General features: G+C 37.1%; 1 protein-coding gene across 3 annotated transcripts in view; it reads left to right on the top strand.

Moving 5' to 3' along the window:
* Snx27 (sorting nexin 27) overlaps window positions 1–17,483 on the top strand; it is a 68,130-nt gene that overhangs the window by 32,154 nt on the left and 18,493 nt on the right. Inside the window, exon 1 of one of the 3 annotated variants that reach the window (XM_074103769.1) lies at window positions 15,941–16,431. The exons of the other annotated variants lie outside the window; for them this stretch is intronic. Within the exon in view, the coding sequence (XP_073959870.1) occupies window positions 16,301–16,431 (131 nt within the window). The 5' untranslated portion in view covers window positions 15,941–16,300. Of the gene's footprint in view, window positions 1–15,940; window positions 16,432–17,483 lie in introns of those variants that run through there. 3 annotated transcript variants of the gene reach the window in all.

Genomic DNA, 17,483 nt, shown 5'->3' with positions numbered 1-17,483 from the left:
GTTTTTCGTGTACACGCCCATAGAAGCTCCTGTCAGTTACTATGAGCGTGTACACAAAAAACAGGGCCGGTATTTCCATGTCGGTGTTATCCGGGCCGGGATAGTATCACCCCGTCGAGTTTGTGATAGTTTTAATTTGTTTTTTGAATTTGTGGTAAAGGTACGTCATAAATTTTGACGTAATGTAGGTACTTAGACATCTAACTAATTTTCGCGACCGACGACGAGTCCAGTAAGATAAGATAAGATAAGATAAGATAAGATAAGATGATTTATTTTGTAAAACATGAGTAAGTTTACGTAATGGTCACAGGTTTACAATAATGTTCGTAATGTGGTGTAGTGCAAGGAAAAGCAGCTAAAGACACCTCTCTTTCTCGTCCTACACTGCCTGGGAGCGTTCTAATTAATCAGATCATGGCCTTTTTGGGTTCCGGAGCCAAATGGCAAAACACGGAACCTATAGTTTCGCCATGTCTGTCTGTCCGTCCGCGGCTTTGCTCAGGGACTATCAATGCTAGAAAGCTTGTAATTTTGCACGGATAATATAAGTAACTATGCCGACAAAATGGTACAAATAATAATAAATTAAAAAAAAATTTTTTTTTTACTCCCATAGACGTAAAGTGGGGGTGATTTTTTTTTTCTCATCCAACCCTATAGTGTGGGGTATCGTTGGATAGGTTTTTTAAAACCATTAGGGGTTGCTAAAACGATTTTTCGATTAGTGATTAGTTTTATTTTTTATAATTTTTATACGACTGGATGGCAAACGAGTAATGATGCGGAATTTTCAACTTTAAAGTGCAAATTTTCATTAAAATCGAGCGTCCCCCCCCCCTCTAAAATGTAAACTGGTGGGTGGAAAAATTAAAAAAAAATCAGGATGGTAGTAAGTATATAAACTTTCAAAGAAAAACTATAAAAAGGCTAAGTTTGCTTGAGAATTATTAGTAGTTTATGAGTAAATAGCAGCCTAAGGTATAAAATATACCTAAACTTGGAAGATTCTGTTTAAAATATGAAATCCTTTGAAAATATTACTTATTTTTTTCGTAATGGAACCCCTAGTTGGGCGTGTCCGACACGCTCTTGGCCGTCTTTTTAATTTGAAGGCTAATTTAAGGTGCGACCAGCCACTGCGTAAAAAACGTGACGGCAAATAATCGCAGTGACGCACCGTATGCGCACCGTTTTTTGCATGCTTTCCACACCGCTGCTTAAAATACGCAAACGGTGCGGAATCGCAGTGACGGGCCGTAAACGACAAGACTTTTGTACGGTAAAGTCCTGACGTACGGCACGTCACTGCGATTCCGTATTTTAAGCAGCGGTGTGGAAGCATGCATAAAAACGGTGCGCATACGGTGCGTCACTGCGATTCCGTGCAGTCACCCATTTTTAAGCAGCGATTTGGTCGCACCTTTACACTACGATATGCATTTATGTAGGGCCTCAAAACCTATTTTGTTACAAACAAGGTTTTGCTTCTGTTAATGTTGCTGCATTGGATCGTTAATGTATGTCAACAGGTCCAACGAAGTTAATTTCTCTGATACGCTATACCTTGCTAGTGGTCTAACTCCTTCTGTTTAAAAGATTACCTAAAATTCAGATTAAGGGGTAAGCTCCTGGTTAGCTCATGAGCAATGTCCCGTTAGATGGCGCTGTTATCAATAGTTATTTTTTTCAGTTTTTTTTCGTAATTTATGAAGAATTATTTCACCAAAAACTAATGGCGGGAGTATCTAAGCGTAACCGATTTTTTGACCCCACACTCGAAATGAAATATTCCGCCAAAGCCGCAAACGAGGTGCTTTACTTTGAACGTCAATTGCGGCCGTATACGGACACTAGGAGCTCACGCACACACTCAAATAGACAGCGCCAGCTAGCGAAAGTCTATTGCGACACTTAGCTACCCGATCGGGGTACTCCTTCGAGTAATATTCACATTTTTTTATCGAGTCACGAAATTTTGTACCAACTGTACTTTACTCGAAAATTTTACTACGACCTATAAAATCTATAAGTATTTTATTGATAATTAGAAGCAGGGTCTTGGATAACTGTTCGCATATTATAATACGAGCCAAACGCCTTTCAAGTGTTCATAATATGTGTACGATAAATTGAGAAATTACCGAGATTCTGACCACGGTTTCTTGTCTTGGTTGATGGTCTTGCTATTATTCAGGTTATATTTATAGTTACTTTTCGTAGTTACTACCATGCTAAAGTGGTCATGGTCGTCGGTTGAAAATCAGTAGCAAATCTACAGGACGAGTTTCTTGGGAAAATAGTGCGGAGGTTTGTCCTTACCTTCCACGCCGCAGAGCTGGAGTTTGGAATTCGTAGTTGGCAATAGAGAGCGCTGCCACCAGGGCTCTTAGTCACCTTGTACGACACGCACAGGAATGCACAGGCAATCAAGTTTATCAAGGGCATCCGTAAGGCCAAAGTCCCTTAAGACACTGTTACACATGCTCTTTAGTAGCAAGAAAGCATGCTACTATTGAGCAAATGCTAGCTAGTAGCATGTGTGAACAGGACATGCTACTATCGAGCATGCTTATTAGTGGCAAGCTCGAGACGGTGTGGAAGGGGGAAAGGTATTAAGCAAGTGTGAACGCGTTTGCTTCAGTCCAGTAACGAGCATGTGTAACAGTGCCTTTAGACATACCTCTAATATTTTATGAACAGTGCTTCGTGTAAGCTCTTTCTATCAAAAGAGGTAATAAAAACCATACAGAGTTTACTATCCTAATTATCATCATCATCATCACTCAATTTCTGTGGTAAGACTTTTAGTAGAGAATTAGTAATCATAAGCTGCTAATATCAATTATTAATAAGTTGCTAACCATGAAAAGAGTTGACGAAGAGTTTATCTAGGCTTCTGCATCTGGATTTCTCAGTTCGTATATATAATTACTAGCTTAATCCCGCGGCTTCGCTCCCGTTGAAGAAAAAAATCTACTCTGTAGTGTAGGTATTCGAATTAAAAATAAAAAACTTCTTGCACCTCTGCGATCCTCAAGGAATACGTTTGCCAAATCTCATGCATTTTTAGGCCATGTTTTGCCTTTATAGGTATAAATAAATACTTACGAAATACTTACATAACAGCAAAAGTTCACCCACTCGCCGATAACTGGTATCAAATTGCGGTAAAAAATTATCCCGTGCTAATTTTGTACCTACTTATATAAATTGATTTTGTTAGGATATCATAACCGATGATTTGGCACAATCAGCAGAAGACTACGAGCAGTTCCAAAATCATCTACACTCCCTTTGTTACCTTCGAGTCGAAAACAGTTGTCGATTCGTATCATTTATCTACCTATAGTAAGTATTATCTGCTAGGATTTTTTTCCGATCCAGCAGGTTTGTAGTCGTGCGTACTGGATTATTGGCAGTGTTTCCTTTGGATGTTCGTGCGATGGAACTATTGCGTTTTTTTTGCATTAGTTCCTTTACAAGACTTGAAGGAAAAACTGCGTTTATTTTTTAGCCTTTGTTCCTTTCGCAGTAGCATCTTCAGTTCTTGCAAAGGTACAAAGGCGGAAAAATCCCGCAGTTCTTTCTTCAAGGTCTTGTGAAGGAACTAGAACTACCGCAAATAATCCGTCGTACTTGCAGACTACGGGCACGTTCAGTTTAGCTGACACGTCATCATCGGAGACAGATGTTGCATCAAACCTAATTCGAAGCAGTCAAGCTCATAGGTAGCTGAACAGTTTGATACTTTGTCACAGCAAGCTACAGTGCTAAAATGAGCATTTCTAAAAACGTTTGTACATTTGATTTGCGACTTTGGGTAAAAATTTGCAGGTAGATAGAGTGAATCGTTCACTCTGAGTTTAAATAACATAGTCTCCCGAAATGTCCCAATTATGGAAAGTTCCTTTTTTGTTACCGCAAATCCGTAGTTTTGGTAACAAAAAAGGAAATTTCCATACAAACCAATTGGGACATTTTGAGAGACTATGTTATTACGGCTCAGTATCGTTCACTCTACATACCTGCAAATTTTTATCACAAATAGGAGTCGCAAATCAAATGTACAAACTTTATTTAGAAATGCTCAAATAGTTTTACATGTCCTCAAATACTAAGAGTAAAAAGGGAATGTCTTTACTTTGCTACTTTTTGAGCGCTCTTTGCCTGTAGTATCTACGGCTAACTAGTCTGGTTGACCGGGCAGGGGGTATAATTAATTTGTAATTTTCCCGCTGGTACAGTAAATTCATATCCCAATAATCATGCCAATTATTATGCATTATAAATCAAGTAAGTATTTTGGAAACAATATATTTTAGACACGAGTAATATTTACCTCGACGTTTCGGCAACATTACAGTGGCCGTGGTCACGGGTAGACTGAAGTGTGGGGTGACAAATAAAAATGACCAAGTGCGGGTAGTTCGAAGGACTCGCGCTGCTAGGCAGACTTGACACCCCACACTTCAGTCTACTCGTGACCACGGCCACTGTAATGTTGCCGAAACGTCGAGGTAAATATTACTCGAGTGTGTTAGCGTGATAAGTCCTGTGCGTGGTATTTTGATTAATTCCAGTTTCTTTTAATTATTTTGTTGCTCTATTCCTCTCATCTGTCCGAGCACGCGAGCAGGCTGCAATTACCAGGCCCATCACTGCCGTTCCGCCTGTGACAGTTGCAGTTCTACCATACAATCTTTTCTTTGGGGTAAGTAAAATGCAGTACGTCGCATTAGACAGCGTTTGAGAATAATTATCAGGATCAGGAGGGGGTCAGGTCTGCTAGTGAACAACGTCGGCATTAGATTCAGCTAATACTTTGAGAACAAAAAAAGGTATAAACTTTGTGATACAAGTTAAATATGCCCGCTGTCCAGTCAATCAACAAGCCAACCGTACCACTAGCAATTAAATTTTTTTGAGCTTGACTGTTAGTCAGTATCTAGAACCTACAGTATTTAATTTTGCCCTAGGTTTCTCTGCTGTCAACCGTGCGGCACAGTTAGATCTATGTGATACGTTCCTACATAATATAATAACATGCAGTACACGCCCTCCTCCACCTCCCTCCTCCTACATGAAATAATATATATATATCACACAATACCTAATAATAGTTATATAGTAGGTATTTGTGACAGCTAGTCGAGCTTGTGTGACATATACTATACATACATAATAAAATATTGTTTTACATGGAAGAGAAAGAGAGCGGGCGTGTATGTAAACTTATTGTATAGATATTTCACATGGACGTAGTTGTCGGGCACGGTTCGTAGCGCAGAAGTAAAGTAAAAAATATTGTTGTCAATTTATATGAGGTTCCGCAAATTAACAAGTTCTCTGTCCCGAAGCAATGTGCAGCGTTCTTTTGACACGTCGCCATAGTAATGATAAGGTAATATAATATCCCCGTAGCAATTTTCATTGTTTATCTAAATGTGGTTCAAGAATAAAAATAATTATTATAATGTATGTAATAAAGTTTATTATTTTTTCGAAAGAACAACTCCATTATTTACATCACTGGTCATATGGCACATGTGCCTCATGGACGCACCAGTAAAGCCACGCATCAAGGGTCAAGGAACCTGGTAACACCGAAACCACTCAATTATTCAAGTATTTATTTCATTTCGTATTTGTTTCGTTGAGATATGTATGCATAGGAAAAATTCGTGTCTAGATTCCTGTCCAGCGGTGGTGTAGGGGTTATAGCACGCAGCACGGATTGCTGAGGACCTGGGTTCGATTCCCAGCCCTGGTCTCTTTTTCTGGTTTTTCTGTGCATCCATGTCTCAGTTTGTATTTTCGATATGGTTTCACGGGATACCCGTAAAAGTAACAAATTTGGAGTTGAAATAAAAACAAAAAGACTCCAAAAAACCAATCATAGCCTATAATATAATGCAAACTCAAAATCAAACATTATTATGATGCCACTATAATGAAAGCAGTGACGCGAAAGATACAATTTGTAAGCGGAGATCTTATAAAACTAGCTACTAGCCGCGTGCACCTACCATGCAATAGTCCTAAATACAAAAGTCAAGGTATCAGAAGCTTAAAAATATATAATTTGTAATAATAGTCACACATAATTAAAAAAAAGTAAGCTCACAATAAAAATTTATCAATATATGAACTTATACCATTCTTCTGATTTTGGTTCTTGATTCTGGGTATCTGTATGCGATGTCATTTTACACGAGTTTCCTTTTCTTCTGTAAGGCAACCTGACAGTTCAGTAGCAATGACACTCGAAAAAGAACGCCATACTACCTACTACAGTTATCGCGGCCGGCTCAGTCAAGAATGTATCTAAAGCTAGACATGAGCAAAGTCTAAACATGAGTGATATTAATCTCGATATCGATTGTCAATATTTAGTCATCCTGTGACATAGAGCATAACACTAACTCGGTTGTTAAAAAAAATGAACATATAATAATTCTACTATTTTTCTACTACAATGTTTATGTTTCACGCAGAAGAAGATTAAAAACTATCGCGAAAAGACTTGTGCTAGCACGTTACTAGTGACAAACAATAAATAAGTTTCGGAATAAGATGTCAAGTAAACATCGATCTATGCGATCTCCAGGGTGAGACAGCTTCGAAGTTGAGTGTCATACTTCCTGGCGGTGACATGGTGTCGCATGGAATTCACTCAAATCAAAAAATGTAGGTACAGTCACCAGCATTAATATCTACCACAGCGGAGCGTGCAAAAATATCTGACAGGTCCTTCCGGCCCTAGAAATAGAGTCGTGTCAGATATTTATGCACGCTTATTGTGTCAGATATTGGTGCTGGTGACTGTACATGAAAAATTTTTAGCAAAAAATGGAACCGACTATAAAAAAAAAAAACAAAAAAAATCAACTAGTTTGAAGTACTTTCTGGCGGACTTTTCAAATTTCTCAAAAAAAAAATGTACGAAATTGTACGCTATAGTTAAAAAAAAATGAACGTTCAAGTTCTAAAGCGCTTATATAAGGTGCCCATTGGGATTCCGACAGATTGGGATTCCGATTTTTTACTTATAAAAAATTCGACTGCTTCATAGTAAAATAGATAGCGCCCGCCAGAAAGTATCTTTATTACTACCGGTGTACTACTATTACGGGTAGTACTATTATTAGTAGTGATTAGTAGTACTTTATTACGGGTAGTATATTTTTTAAACTAGCGCACAAATTCGTAAATTCTTCGTACATTTTTTTGATGTGAGTTTGAATTCCATGTGACAATATGTCACCGCCAGGTAGTAAGACACGAAGTTGATTATGATATATACTTGTGTGGTACATACTATGAAATGAAATTTATATTTCTTCATAACTTAAACGTAACCGGCGATTTTTTGATTTTTCTAATCTTCGCGCCATAAGAGCTATCTGCAAACTAAAATTCAAGTTTCTAAGAACTAGAAGTATCCTTATAGATTCCTCGGTTACGATAACTTATATGAAAACATGTTTTTGTCAAAAATGGTATGAAATGTTGCCAATACAACATCAAAAACGTCGCAGAAAGTAACGCATCACGGAGACTAGGCTAAGGATCCAGGAAGTAACCTCGTACTGTCCAGTAAGTAAATATGTAATATGACAGTAACGGGCTCCTTAAAATTTTGAAAAAAGCACGCGGGCCTTTTACATAACCATCATCAACATCATTTTTATCACCTAAATTATCTACATCCACTACATCATCATCGTGATCATCATCTTTATCATTATCTACATTATATACATATCTGCATCATCATCATTATCATCATCTACATCATCATAAATTTAAAAATTGAAATTTAAATCATTTATTCAATAAATAGGCCGCAATGGGCACTTTTACACGTTATAATGATCACAATCAACCATCTTCATCATCAACATCGTTTACATCACTTTCATCATCTACATCATTTAAATCTGCATCATCATCATCTACATAATTTACATCACCATCATCAATATAATTATTACCACCTTAATTATCTACATCATCTACATCATCATTGTCATCATCATCTATAATATCATCATCTACATTATATACAATCATGTCATCGTCATCATTATACATCTACGTCATCTATATTTCATCTACATTATTAACATATCATCTAAATCATCATAATTATCAAATCAACCGTCATCATCATCATCACCATCATCACATCTCATCAATACCAACCATCATTTCATTATTACAGCAACGACCATCATCACACCATGACTAACAATCATTCATATCAATCATCATCACCACTGTCAAATCATCATCGTCATCATTATCATCATCACGTCAACATCATCAATCGTCATCATCATCATCGTCACCGTCAACCATCATTAATCTAATCATCATACACATATACATCATATACATATCTGCATTATCATCATTATCATCACCATGATCATCACAATGACTAACAATCATCTAATCATCATCAAAAACGTTGTAGAAAGTAACGCATCCTAGAGACTAGGCTAGTAGTGTCCAGGAAGTAACCTCGTACTGTCCAGTAAGTAAGTATGAAATCCCATTACAAATTAAGTACACTTGATATGTAATGGAATTTCATACTTACTTACTGGACAGTCACGTGTTCCAAATTAAAAATTCGGAAACCGTCACAAACAGCTGCGAGCTGGCAGTGTTGGGCGTAGTTAACTAGTATTTTTAAAATGGGACATGTCGTCACCATCACTATCATCATTATCATCATCAGCATCACCATCATCATATACCTCCATATTCATCACCATCGCATCACTATCAACCATCGTCATATTCATCATCATCACCATCATCACGATCATCATTACCATTACCATCAATTATCATCATCATCATCATCACTATCATCATAATTTTTCATCATCATCAATTTTGTACAAAAGTTCAAACACGAAGTGATAGAGAGAGACTAGGTCATAAAGTATAAACTTATTTGATTGAGTCATATTAATAACTTCAACGTTTTCCTTTGCCACTCCGCAAACACAAGTGCAAGACAACTGTGTTTGTGCGACACATGTGTGTGTGTCATGCAGTAATCCTCCCTACTACACTTTCATAAAAAGTCAAATTACATATGGTAAAGGCCTAACAAATAAACATATTTTGGTTGTTTTTGTTCTGTGAATATTTAATCGTCACTCAGAACACCAGAACACACATACATACAGAGCAACAAATTCACGAGCTGCATGACAGTCATGTAACACCATTAAATAATTTACCTACATATATAAACACAATTTAAAATCCTTCAATTATTGGTCGTTCGTTTTCTGTTATAAATAGAAGACTATTTTTTAGTACCATAAAACCGTCCAATTTTGCCCTTGATATTTATTTTTCCCGCGGAGTTAAAATATAAGCTGTAACAAAAAGGCTTTGGTAGGATGAAAAAGGTCAAGTTCGAGTCGGACTTGTACATACGAAGGGTTCCATACGTACAATGTTTTTAAAACAGTTCACTAATAAGTTTTAGCTACGCCTAGTAACCAAAAAACGCTGGAAAAAAAAACACGTTTCTTGTATGACAACTCCATTTATTTTTTAATTTTACTTACTTTATTATTTGTATTTGTTATACCTACATAATCTGTTAACATTTCAAGTGTCTAGCACACACAAACATGTATGCCTAAACGGGGTAGGCAAAGCACACGAAACGTTACAGCTTCGGAGCCACTTTTAGCAATTTTAGGTTTTAAGTTTGACAAAAACGGTACAACAGTGACAGGTTGCTAGCCTGTGGCCTACGGTCCTCAGTCGCCTCTTAAGACATCCACGGAAGAAATGGAGAGGTCTAATTCTAACCCGACATCACACGGGTAGCTATTACAGCTCAAGAGATAAAGCCCTGTGACAGACGGATGGACAGACAGACAGACAGACAGCAGAGTCTCAGCAATAGGGTCCCGTTGGCCTAACGATAAAAACTAAATAATAGTTACGAACCAGTAGAAGACAGACAGACAAACACACAGACAGACAGCAGAATCTCAGCAATAGGGTCCCGTTGGCACCCTTTGGGTACGGAACCCTAAAAAGGAGAAGCAACTCCCGTCAGGAATAAAGAAATATTCCGATATAAAGGGAAAAGAAAAGATTTATTCGTGACAACAGGGAAAAAAATATACAAAAATGATTTAGAAATGTGCATGTCACAAAGTGGTCACAAATCAGTCAATTTTGTTTTATTTCAGATATTTTAAAAAATGACAACTTGGGCAAAGTTATCTCAAAGGTCAAAGTTGTACGGTTTTATAGTACTTTATATATATGTACCCCTATTATCTCATCATCTGATATTACTGTAGTTTCATTCGACAAATAAAAACAAATTTTTACTTTTACGGTCATCCCTTAAAACCTAAATTGAAAATACAAACTGAAATATAGATGCACAGAAAAAACAGAAAAATAAGACCATCACTGGGAATCGAACCCAGGTCCTCGGTAATCCGTACCGCTTGCTATACCGCTACACCACTGATGGTCAAAAAATAAAAACTACATACCTGTTGGTATTCTTGTTTTTAGAAGCTCCACTAAAATTTCCACCCACGGAACGCTAAAAGAAAGATGCCTACGAAGACATAATTTCGTTGTGTACATCATATTTATTTAGAACAAACTTTATAACACAGCGTTAATAAATAAATCAAACATAGTTAATCAGTCAGATATTCCTTAATTTCTTGCATATCAACATTCAACGTTTCTTCTTTTCTTCACCTTGAATATTGCATGACAGCACCTAGGCTACTTCAGCAATATAATGATTCCAGGCAAAGTTATATGCAGTTAGTTAGCATTGAATCTGAAAGGAATTGTGTATTAATAAATACAGAAATAGTATTAGCAGACAGACTATAAGATACCTAGGTGACCGATGCCTTTTAGTTACAGCATAAGGACGTAAATCAGACTATCAGTAGGTAAATCCCCTAATGTACATACTGTTGCACGCAACTCTGTCCGCGTATAATTCGTTTATAGCTAATTTGATTAAAAAAACTACCCTATGTTTTTCTACGGGACTCAAACTATCTGTATCCCAAATTTCATCCTAATCGGTTCAACGAATTAGACGTGAAAAGGTAATAAAGAAATAAACAAACAGACTAACAAACTTTCGCATTTATAATATGAGTGGGATTATTGTCTTATTTTAAGTCATCATCATCATCATCATCATCATCGGCCTATCTTAGCCCACTACTGGACATAGGCGTCTCCAATTGCACGCCACTGAGCACGACCCTCGGCCACTCTCATCCAGTTACTGTCAGCTACCCAGTGAAGATCATCGCTCCACCTAGTCTGAGGGCGTCCCTCGCCACGCTAGGCTTTTACTCGTTTACCTTAGCAGTTATCGGTTCTTCGGCTGATATGGCCGGCCCACTGCCACTTCAGTTTGCTTCAGTTTTAAGTAATCCTATAGAAATAGACGGACGGACAGCGTAATATCAAATTATCTGAACTAAGTCTTTGTGACAAAGTTTCTCCATGTCTTTCATTGAATAAAGTTAGAATTCGGCAGCGATGACATACGACCATCATCATCATCATCATCGTCATTAAGATCGGTTTGTGAACAATACTTATCTTTTTCAAAATATCCTGATATTGAATTTAGATTTTTGCTATTCCTTTCTGCCTGCATGTAAAATTTACAGAGATTAGTGATATGGAGATAGAGTTGTAAAATTAAATATATAACATTGAATACCCTGGGTATTAAAAATAAACTGGCCAAGTGCGAGTCGGATTCGCGCACAAAGTGTTCCGTACCATTATCTATACAACATTAGACATTAGCAAAAAAAAAACTTAAATATTTGTTTTATTCTGTTTTGAGTATTTGTTGTTATAGCGGCCACAGTAATACATAATCTGTAAAAATTTCAAGTGTCTAACTATTACGACTCAAGAGATAGAGCCCTGTGACAGACGGACGGACAGACAGACAGACAGACAGCGGAGTCTCAGAAATAGGGTTCCGTTGGCACTTTTTAGGTACGGAACCCTAAAAACTAAATAATAGTTACGAACCAGTAGAATTTTATGTAGGTACCTACATAATAAATCCCATTTTTTCCTTATCTTAAATTTCAGCTTTTTAGGATAAAAGGTTTGGTGTGTGCGTTGGTAAACAATAATTAAAAAAATAGGACAATGATGTAATGTTCACTTCGAAACACAGACAGACAGACAGACGGACAGACAGATGGACAGATCAACAGACGGACGGACGGATGAGCCGACGGAAAGGTACACAGACAGACTCACATACGCATAAAATTAACAACCTGTGTCACTCCTAACAGAGACAAATCTAACGATACCTCTTCTGATCTCTTTATCTCCTAACATGAGCTATTTCTCAAGACTCTGGTTCTAATTATCAATAAAATACTTATAAATTTTAAAGGTCATAGTAAAATTTTCGACTAAAGTACAGTTGGTACAACTTTATTCACCATCATCATCATCATCATCATCTCAGCCGTAGGACGTCCACTGTTGGACAAAGGCCTCACCCACAGACCTCCAGTTGCTTCAACTGGCAGCAGCCTGCATCCACCGCGAACCTGCGGCTTTAACCAGGTCATCCGTCCATCTTGTTGGTGGACGTCCTACGCTGCGCTTGCCGATCCGCGGCCTCCACTCGAGAACTTTTCGCCCCAACGGCCATCCGCTCCTCGTGCTATATAGCCCGCCCATTGCCACTTCAACGAGCTGATTCGCTTGGCTATGTCGGTGACCCTTGTTCTTCTACGTATCTCCTCATTTCTGATTCGGTCCCGTAGAGAAACCCCAAGCATAGCTCTCTCCATAGCTCGCTGAGCAACTCTGAGCCTATTTATAAGGCCTGAAGTAAAGCACCACGTCTCGGATCCATATGTCATCACTGGACTAATGATGTAGTGTTCACTTCGAAACACAGACAGACAGAAAGACGGACAGACAGATGGACGGATCGACAGACGGACGGACGGATACTTGCTAAGATGCATCAAGGCCTTGTTGCATAGCGTGCGAGAGAAATGACCATACATACGCTCCAAAACCATAACCCCTGCCGTTTCTCACACTTATAAATAAAATAAAAAATCTTGAATCACTTCATAATAGAGTACATACAGTACATACTCGTACATATGCAGACAGACGGTGGGAAGCGACTTACTTCTATGGAGTGAACATGTTCACGACGCTACTAAGAGTTAGGGAAATTTGGTATGTTTTCGTAGTAGGTTGCTGCAGACCACAAGTTTGGTACACACGATAAGCCATACTTTGGCCACCCAGTAGGAATGAAATTCTTACAGCCCTGCCTCTGGTGTTCTTGTAACAAATATTAATGTTTCTGACAAAAATGATAAAATAAACATACCGTGTATCCAATATCCAATACATAAATAGTTTAAGAGTTGCACTCTTGCTAATTTCCTCTCGTCCGCCAACTTTTTGACTTCTTGATTTGTGTTCAAACCATAATTATTCAAACATAATTGCTTTTGAATATCAATCTCATTGACTTGACGTTGTGACAAAAATGTATTATAATGACGTTTAAATTGTACTTATCTAGCCAGTAATAATAATAAAAAAGGTACGAAAACTACTTCGATTGTGAAAACCTATTTATTCACTGAGCCTAGATTTAGCGGCCGTAAAAATGCCGTGATATGTAGGAATTTATTTGAGCCTCACTGTAAAACTTGATATTCATACATACACATGCAATGTATGTTGAATGTAGACCTTATTTTTTAACTAATTAGTTTAGTGATTACACCTAGCATACCTAATAGCTTTTATTGTGAGAATAAATATGCTTTATATAAATTAGTGGCGCTACTGTCTACGTAAGAGTAAATAACTAATATCTGTTCAGAATTTGTAAGTTGAATTTAAACCACTTGTCCTAGATCGAAGCACCGCATTATAATGTATGTAAAGTATGCAATGTTATAATTTTTGCCGAGGACTGGGTCTGTTACTTAAATAATTATTATTTTAAATGACAATTTTAAAAGTAACTTACCTATTTTTTCGTCTTACTTACAGTTTGTGTCCTTGCATTAATCAGAAATAATAGTTTAGGCGTTTCAACTTTCGAAAATAACAGATTTAAAAACAAAAAAAGTAAATACTAGACTCAGAAACTTGAACTTGATCTCTCAGTGATCTAATGCTTTCTTCATTTAGTTGTCGTATTATCTGAGCCAAAGGTGATGGTCACGTGACCACACGAAATAGTCGATACCTATTTACAATAGTTTGATTTTGTGACATTGACTCACGCACCCATATAAGATGTCACTACATGCTCGCTGCGAACACTGTCAGTTGTACTCATACAATGGTAAAATGCATCAAAATTTACTGCATCACGCTGCACTTTTGATGCAATAAAGTTACTTTTTTTTGGATTTTGCTTGAAGAGCATATCCATAATTTACTATTCTCAAAAATCCTCTAAGAAAACATGTCCGTGGAAGCTATGCGGGGTGTCCGTAGGTTTGTATGGAAGAGCAACCCCCTTAAAAAGGTCGTAAAAGTGTTTTTAAATCACACATTTTGCTAAAGAAGGCTAAAAAAGTACTAAAGTTTTTTTTTAGTCTTTCTTATGTATCACGTCAATGTCACCCTAAAGTTTGTGAATTTTACTGATATACCGTCTAAAAAAAATTAACCAAAAAAAATTTTTTTTTTTCAATCCTGTCAAAAAGTTAATTATCATTATCATGTAGGTAGCTTCTATCAATGAACTGAGCCGTTTATCGAAGTTATCGGAGATCAAGAACACTGTGTAACATAACAACATCTCTGTCTCTTAATTAAAACTTTCCCTTTTTCTCAGGAGATGTTTTCCCGTGATAGATAATGTCTAGAAAATGCCTTCTAAAGTACTAGATCAGTCTTGTACTAGTTTTCTACAAGGTTTTAAAACAATTGAAACAGAAGAAGCAATACCACTTTTTTTGTTGTTCAATACATAAAATACAGTAGAAAAAAAATTGTATCCTAATTTTTGAGTTTTTTTTTCTCGTGGAAATCTCTGACAGCTCCAATCAAGTTACGTAATTGTAACGTAACGTAAAAGCTTTATAGCGTATTAATAGAAGGCAATAAAGATCAATCATCTCAATTATTGGCAGGCGGCAACGTTCCCGAGTCGCAAATTGATTGATCTTGTTGAAGGGGACAGTCTGGGTATTCGGCTGTTGCTAAAGAAAAGTTTGCTCGCTACTTCACGATTGAAAAAGTCACATCAATTTTGTATTAAGTAAATAAAAATAGTGATGAGAGATCACGGTAATAAATACTGAAGGAAGACTCATGACATGAGAGAGGGACAAAACATCTGTCAATGACACTGCTCTCTCATTTGTAGCGCATGAAACGTCAAAGCCTATCACTCACAAGTCCATATGAAAATCAGTCTTTTTGTTTTATTTCTGAAGTAGGAACTGTCATTATTGGTAGAGCACTTTCTTGGTCGACCTTATGTAGGTACAACTTCCAAAAAGTACGCTTTCCCGATTAGGGCATTGGCTCGAATTGTACACTTTATCAAACATCTATTTGCCCGATAAGTGCATCTTCCCATCTTCCCGAAAAGTACCTACTCCTTTCTAAAATGTACACGTTTTCGACTTGGCCCATTTGGGCTCAATTGAAAAGTGTACCTTTTGGATATAGTGCGCTTTCCGAGATCCTTATAAACAAGTGCACCTTTAGAGAAAATGCTAATTTTACGATCCTAAGCCGTTGCAATTGCATAAATGTGTCCGGAGTCTAATCCCTGGTCATCAACGCGATACTTCGTACTCTGATATCATGACCATAATTAAACATTATGCGTATATAATTCCCGTATTATCATTTACGACGCCACTCTAGTTTCGTTGCTTTATCGGTGCATATGCATTTTGAAGTCTAAAATCAGTTATCGCTCTTGCAACTGTAGCAAATAATCAAAATTGTACCGGTTTTTGATAACTTTTATGTGTGAATGGTGTCTTATTAAAAGGTGTAGACAGCAGTAGCTGTGTTCGGAATATAAGTGGACAATACGGACAGTAAAGACAAAAAGTGATTAACTAGCGAATAACGTTGATAATTAAGTTATAAGTCGCGCTTAGCGAAGTGGGATATTATTCTTTTCCGCATTGTCCAAAGCTTTTAAACTTTCGGTGTTTATCAAACAAGTTCTAGTGTCAATGGTGACCGTGTTTGCCAGGCCGCAATCATGTCGGTACAGCGGGGCGGGCAAGGGGGTTTCCGCTACAGATTCTACTACTGCCCCACAATCGGCTTTGAGGTATACGATTTGGAGACAGCAGAAGAGGCGGAAGCGGCGGCTGCTGAGGAAAGATCGGGGTTGGTATAAAAGAAACCGGCGTTGGGCGACTCTCGAGTTCCATACTTTATACACTTTATAGGTATCTCTGAATAACATGAGTTAGCAGAGCCTCTCTCCTGAGCAAAATTTATGCAGTATTGGGAGGGTGCGAAGTACTAGGTGGGGGTGATAAAATCTATCGCAGCGCTCGTGGTGGCCAAAATTAGAAATAGTTCTGGCTCTGTCATCTGTCATACTCATATGAATCTGTCATTTTTTTGCCAAGTTGCCGGAAATAAATGAATTTATTATTATTTATTATTATTATTATTAACAAAGCAATTTTTATAGACTTTAACTACCTAATTTTAGTAATAAATGATTGTGTTATGATGCGAGTTTGAATTATTGAACACTGTCCCTGTTTTGTTCTTAATTCCTCTACATCTCGAACATGTCCAGCAACAATTTTCCTTATGAAACGGTTTGTGGTTAAAATTTTATATTGAGTGATACTCACAAAATCGGTCTTCAAAATGATAGGTAAGTACTCATTTTGATCTGAAAACGATATTTAATTATTACTAGCGATATAAGAACAATTACATAATTTTACTATTATTCAAAGAAACCAATAAGATAGCTTTATCTTTTCGTTTTACAGGAAAAATACAACTAAACATGAAGTAAACAAACCCTGACATAACGAAAATAAAACGCAATTTTGAATAAATTTTACTTACCTCATTTAATTTTAATGACCAAAAATGAATTCACAACCTTTTGTCCACCCAAATCACGGTATCATAGTAATTTTGTGTTATAAATTAATACGTTATAGGTTTGATTTTGGTCACAATGTCGCGATGAAATTTCAAAACGTCAGAGCGGTCAGAGTTGAGCACGGGTTCAAAAAAGTTGCGGGCGCTGATGTCGTGCACAGAGCCAATACGGTCATTTGAGATGGTTACTGCCCTAAGGACAGAGACATTTTTTTTTTCAGATTTCTTATTGGTTGTGCTATAAGAGCTATCTTCATACTAAAATTTAAGTTTCTAGGTCAACCGGAAGTTGGTTAGGTTTTTCAGTT

Source organism: Choristoneura fumiferana, chromosome 21 (assembly GCF_025370935.1).
Source record: "Choristoneura fumiferana chromosome 21, NRCan_CFum_1, whole genome shotgun sequence".
Classification (NCBI taxonomy): domain Eukaryota; kingdom Metazoa; phylum Arthropoda; class Insecta; order Lepidoptera; family Tortricidae; genus Choristoneura; species Choristoneura fumiferana.
Note: the sequence above shows the minus strand (reverse complement) of the source record. Positions and strands in the feature narration are given on the sequence as shown.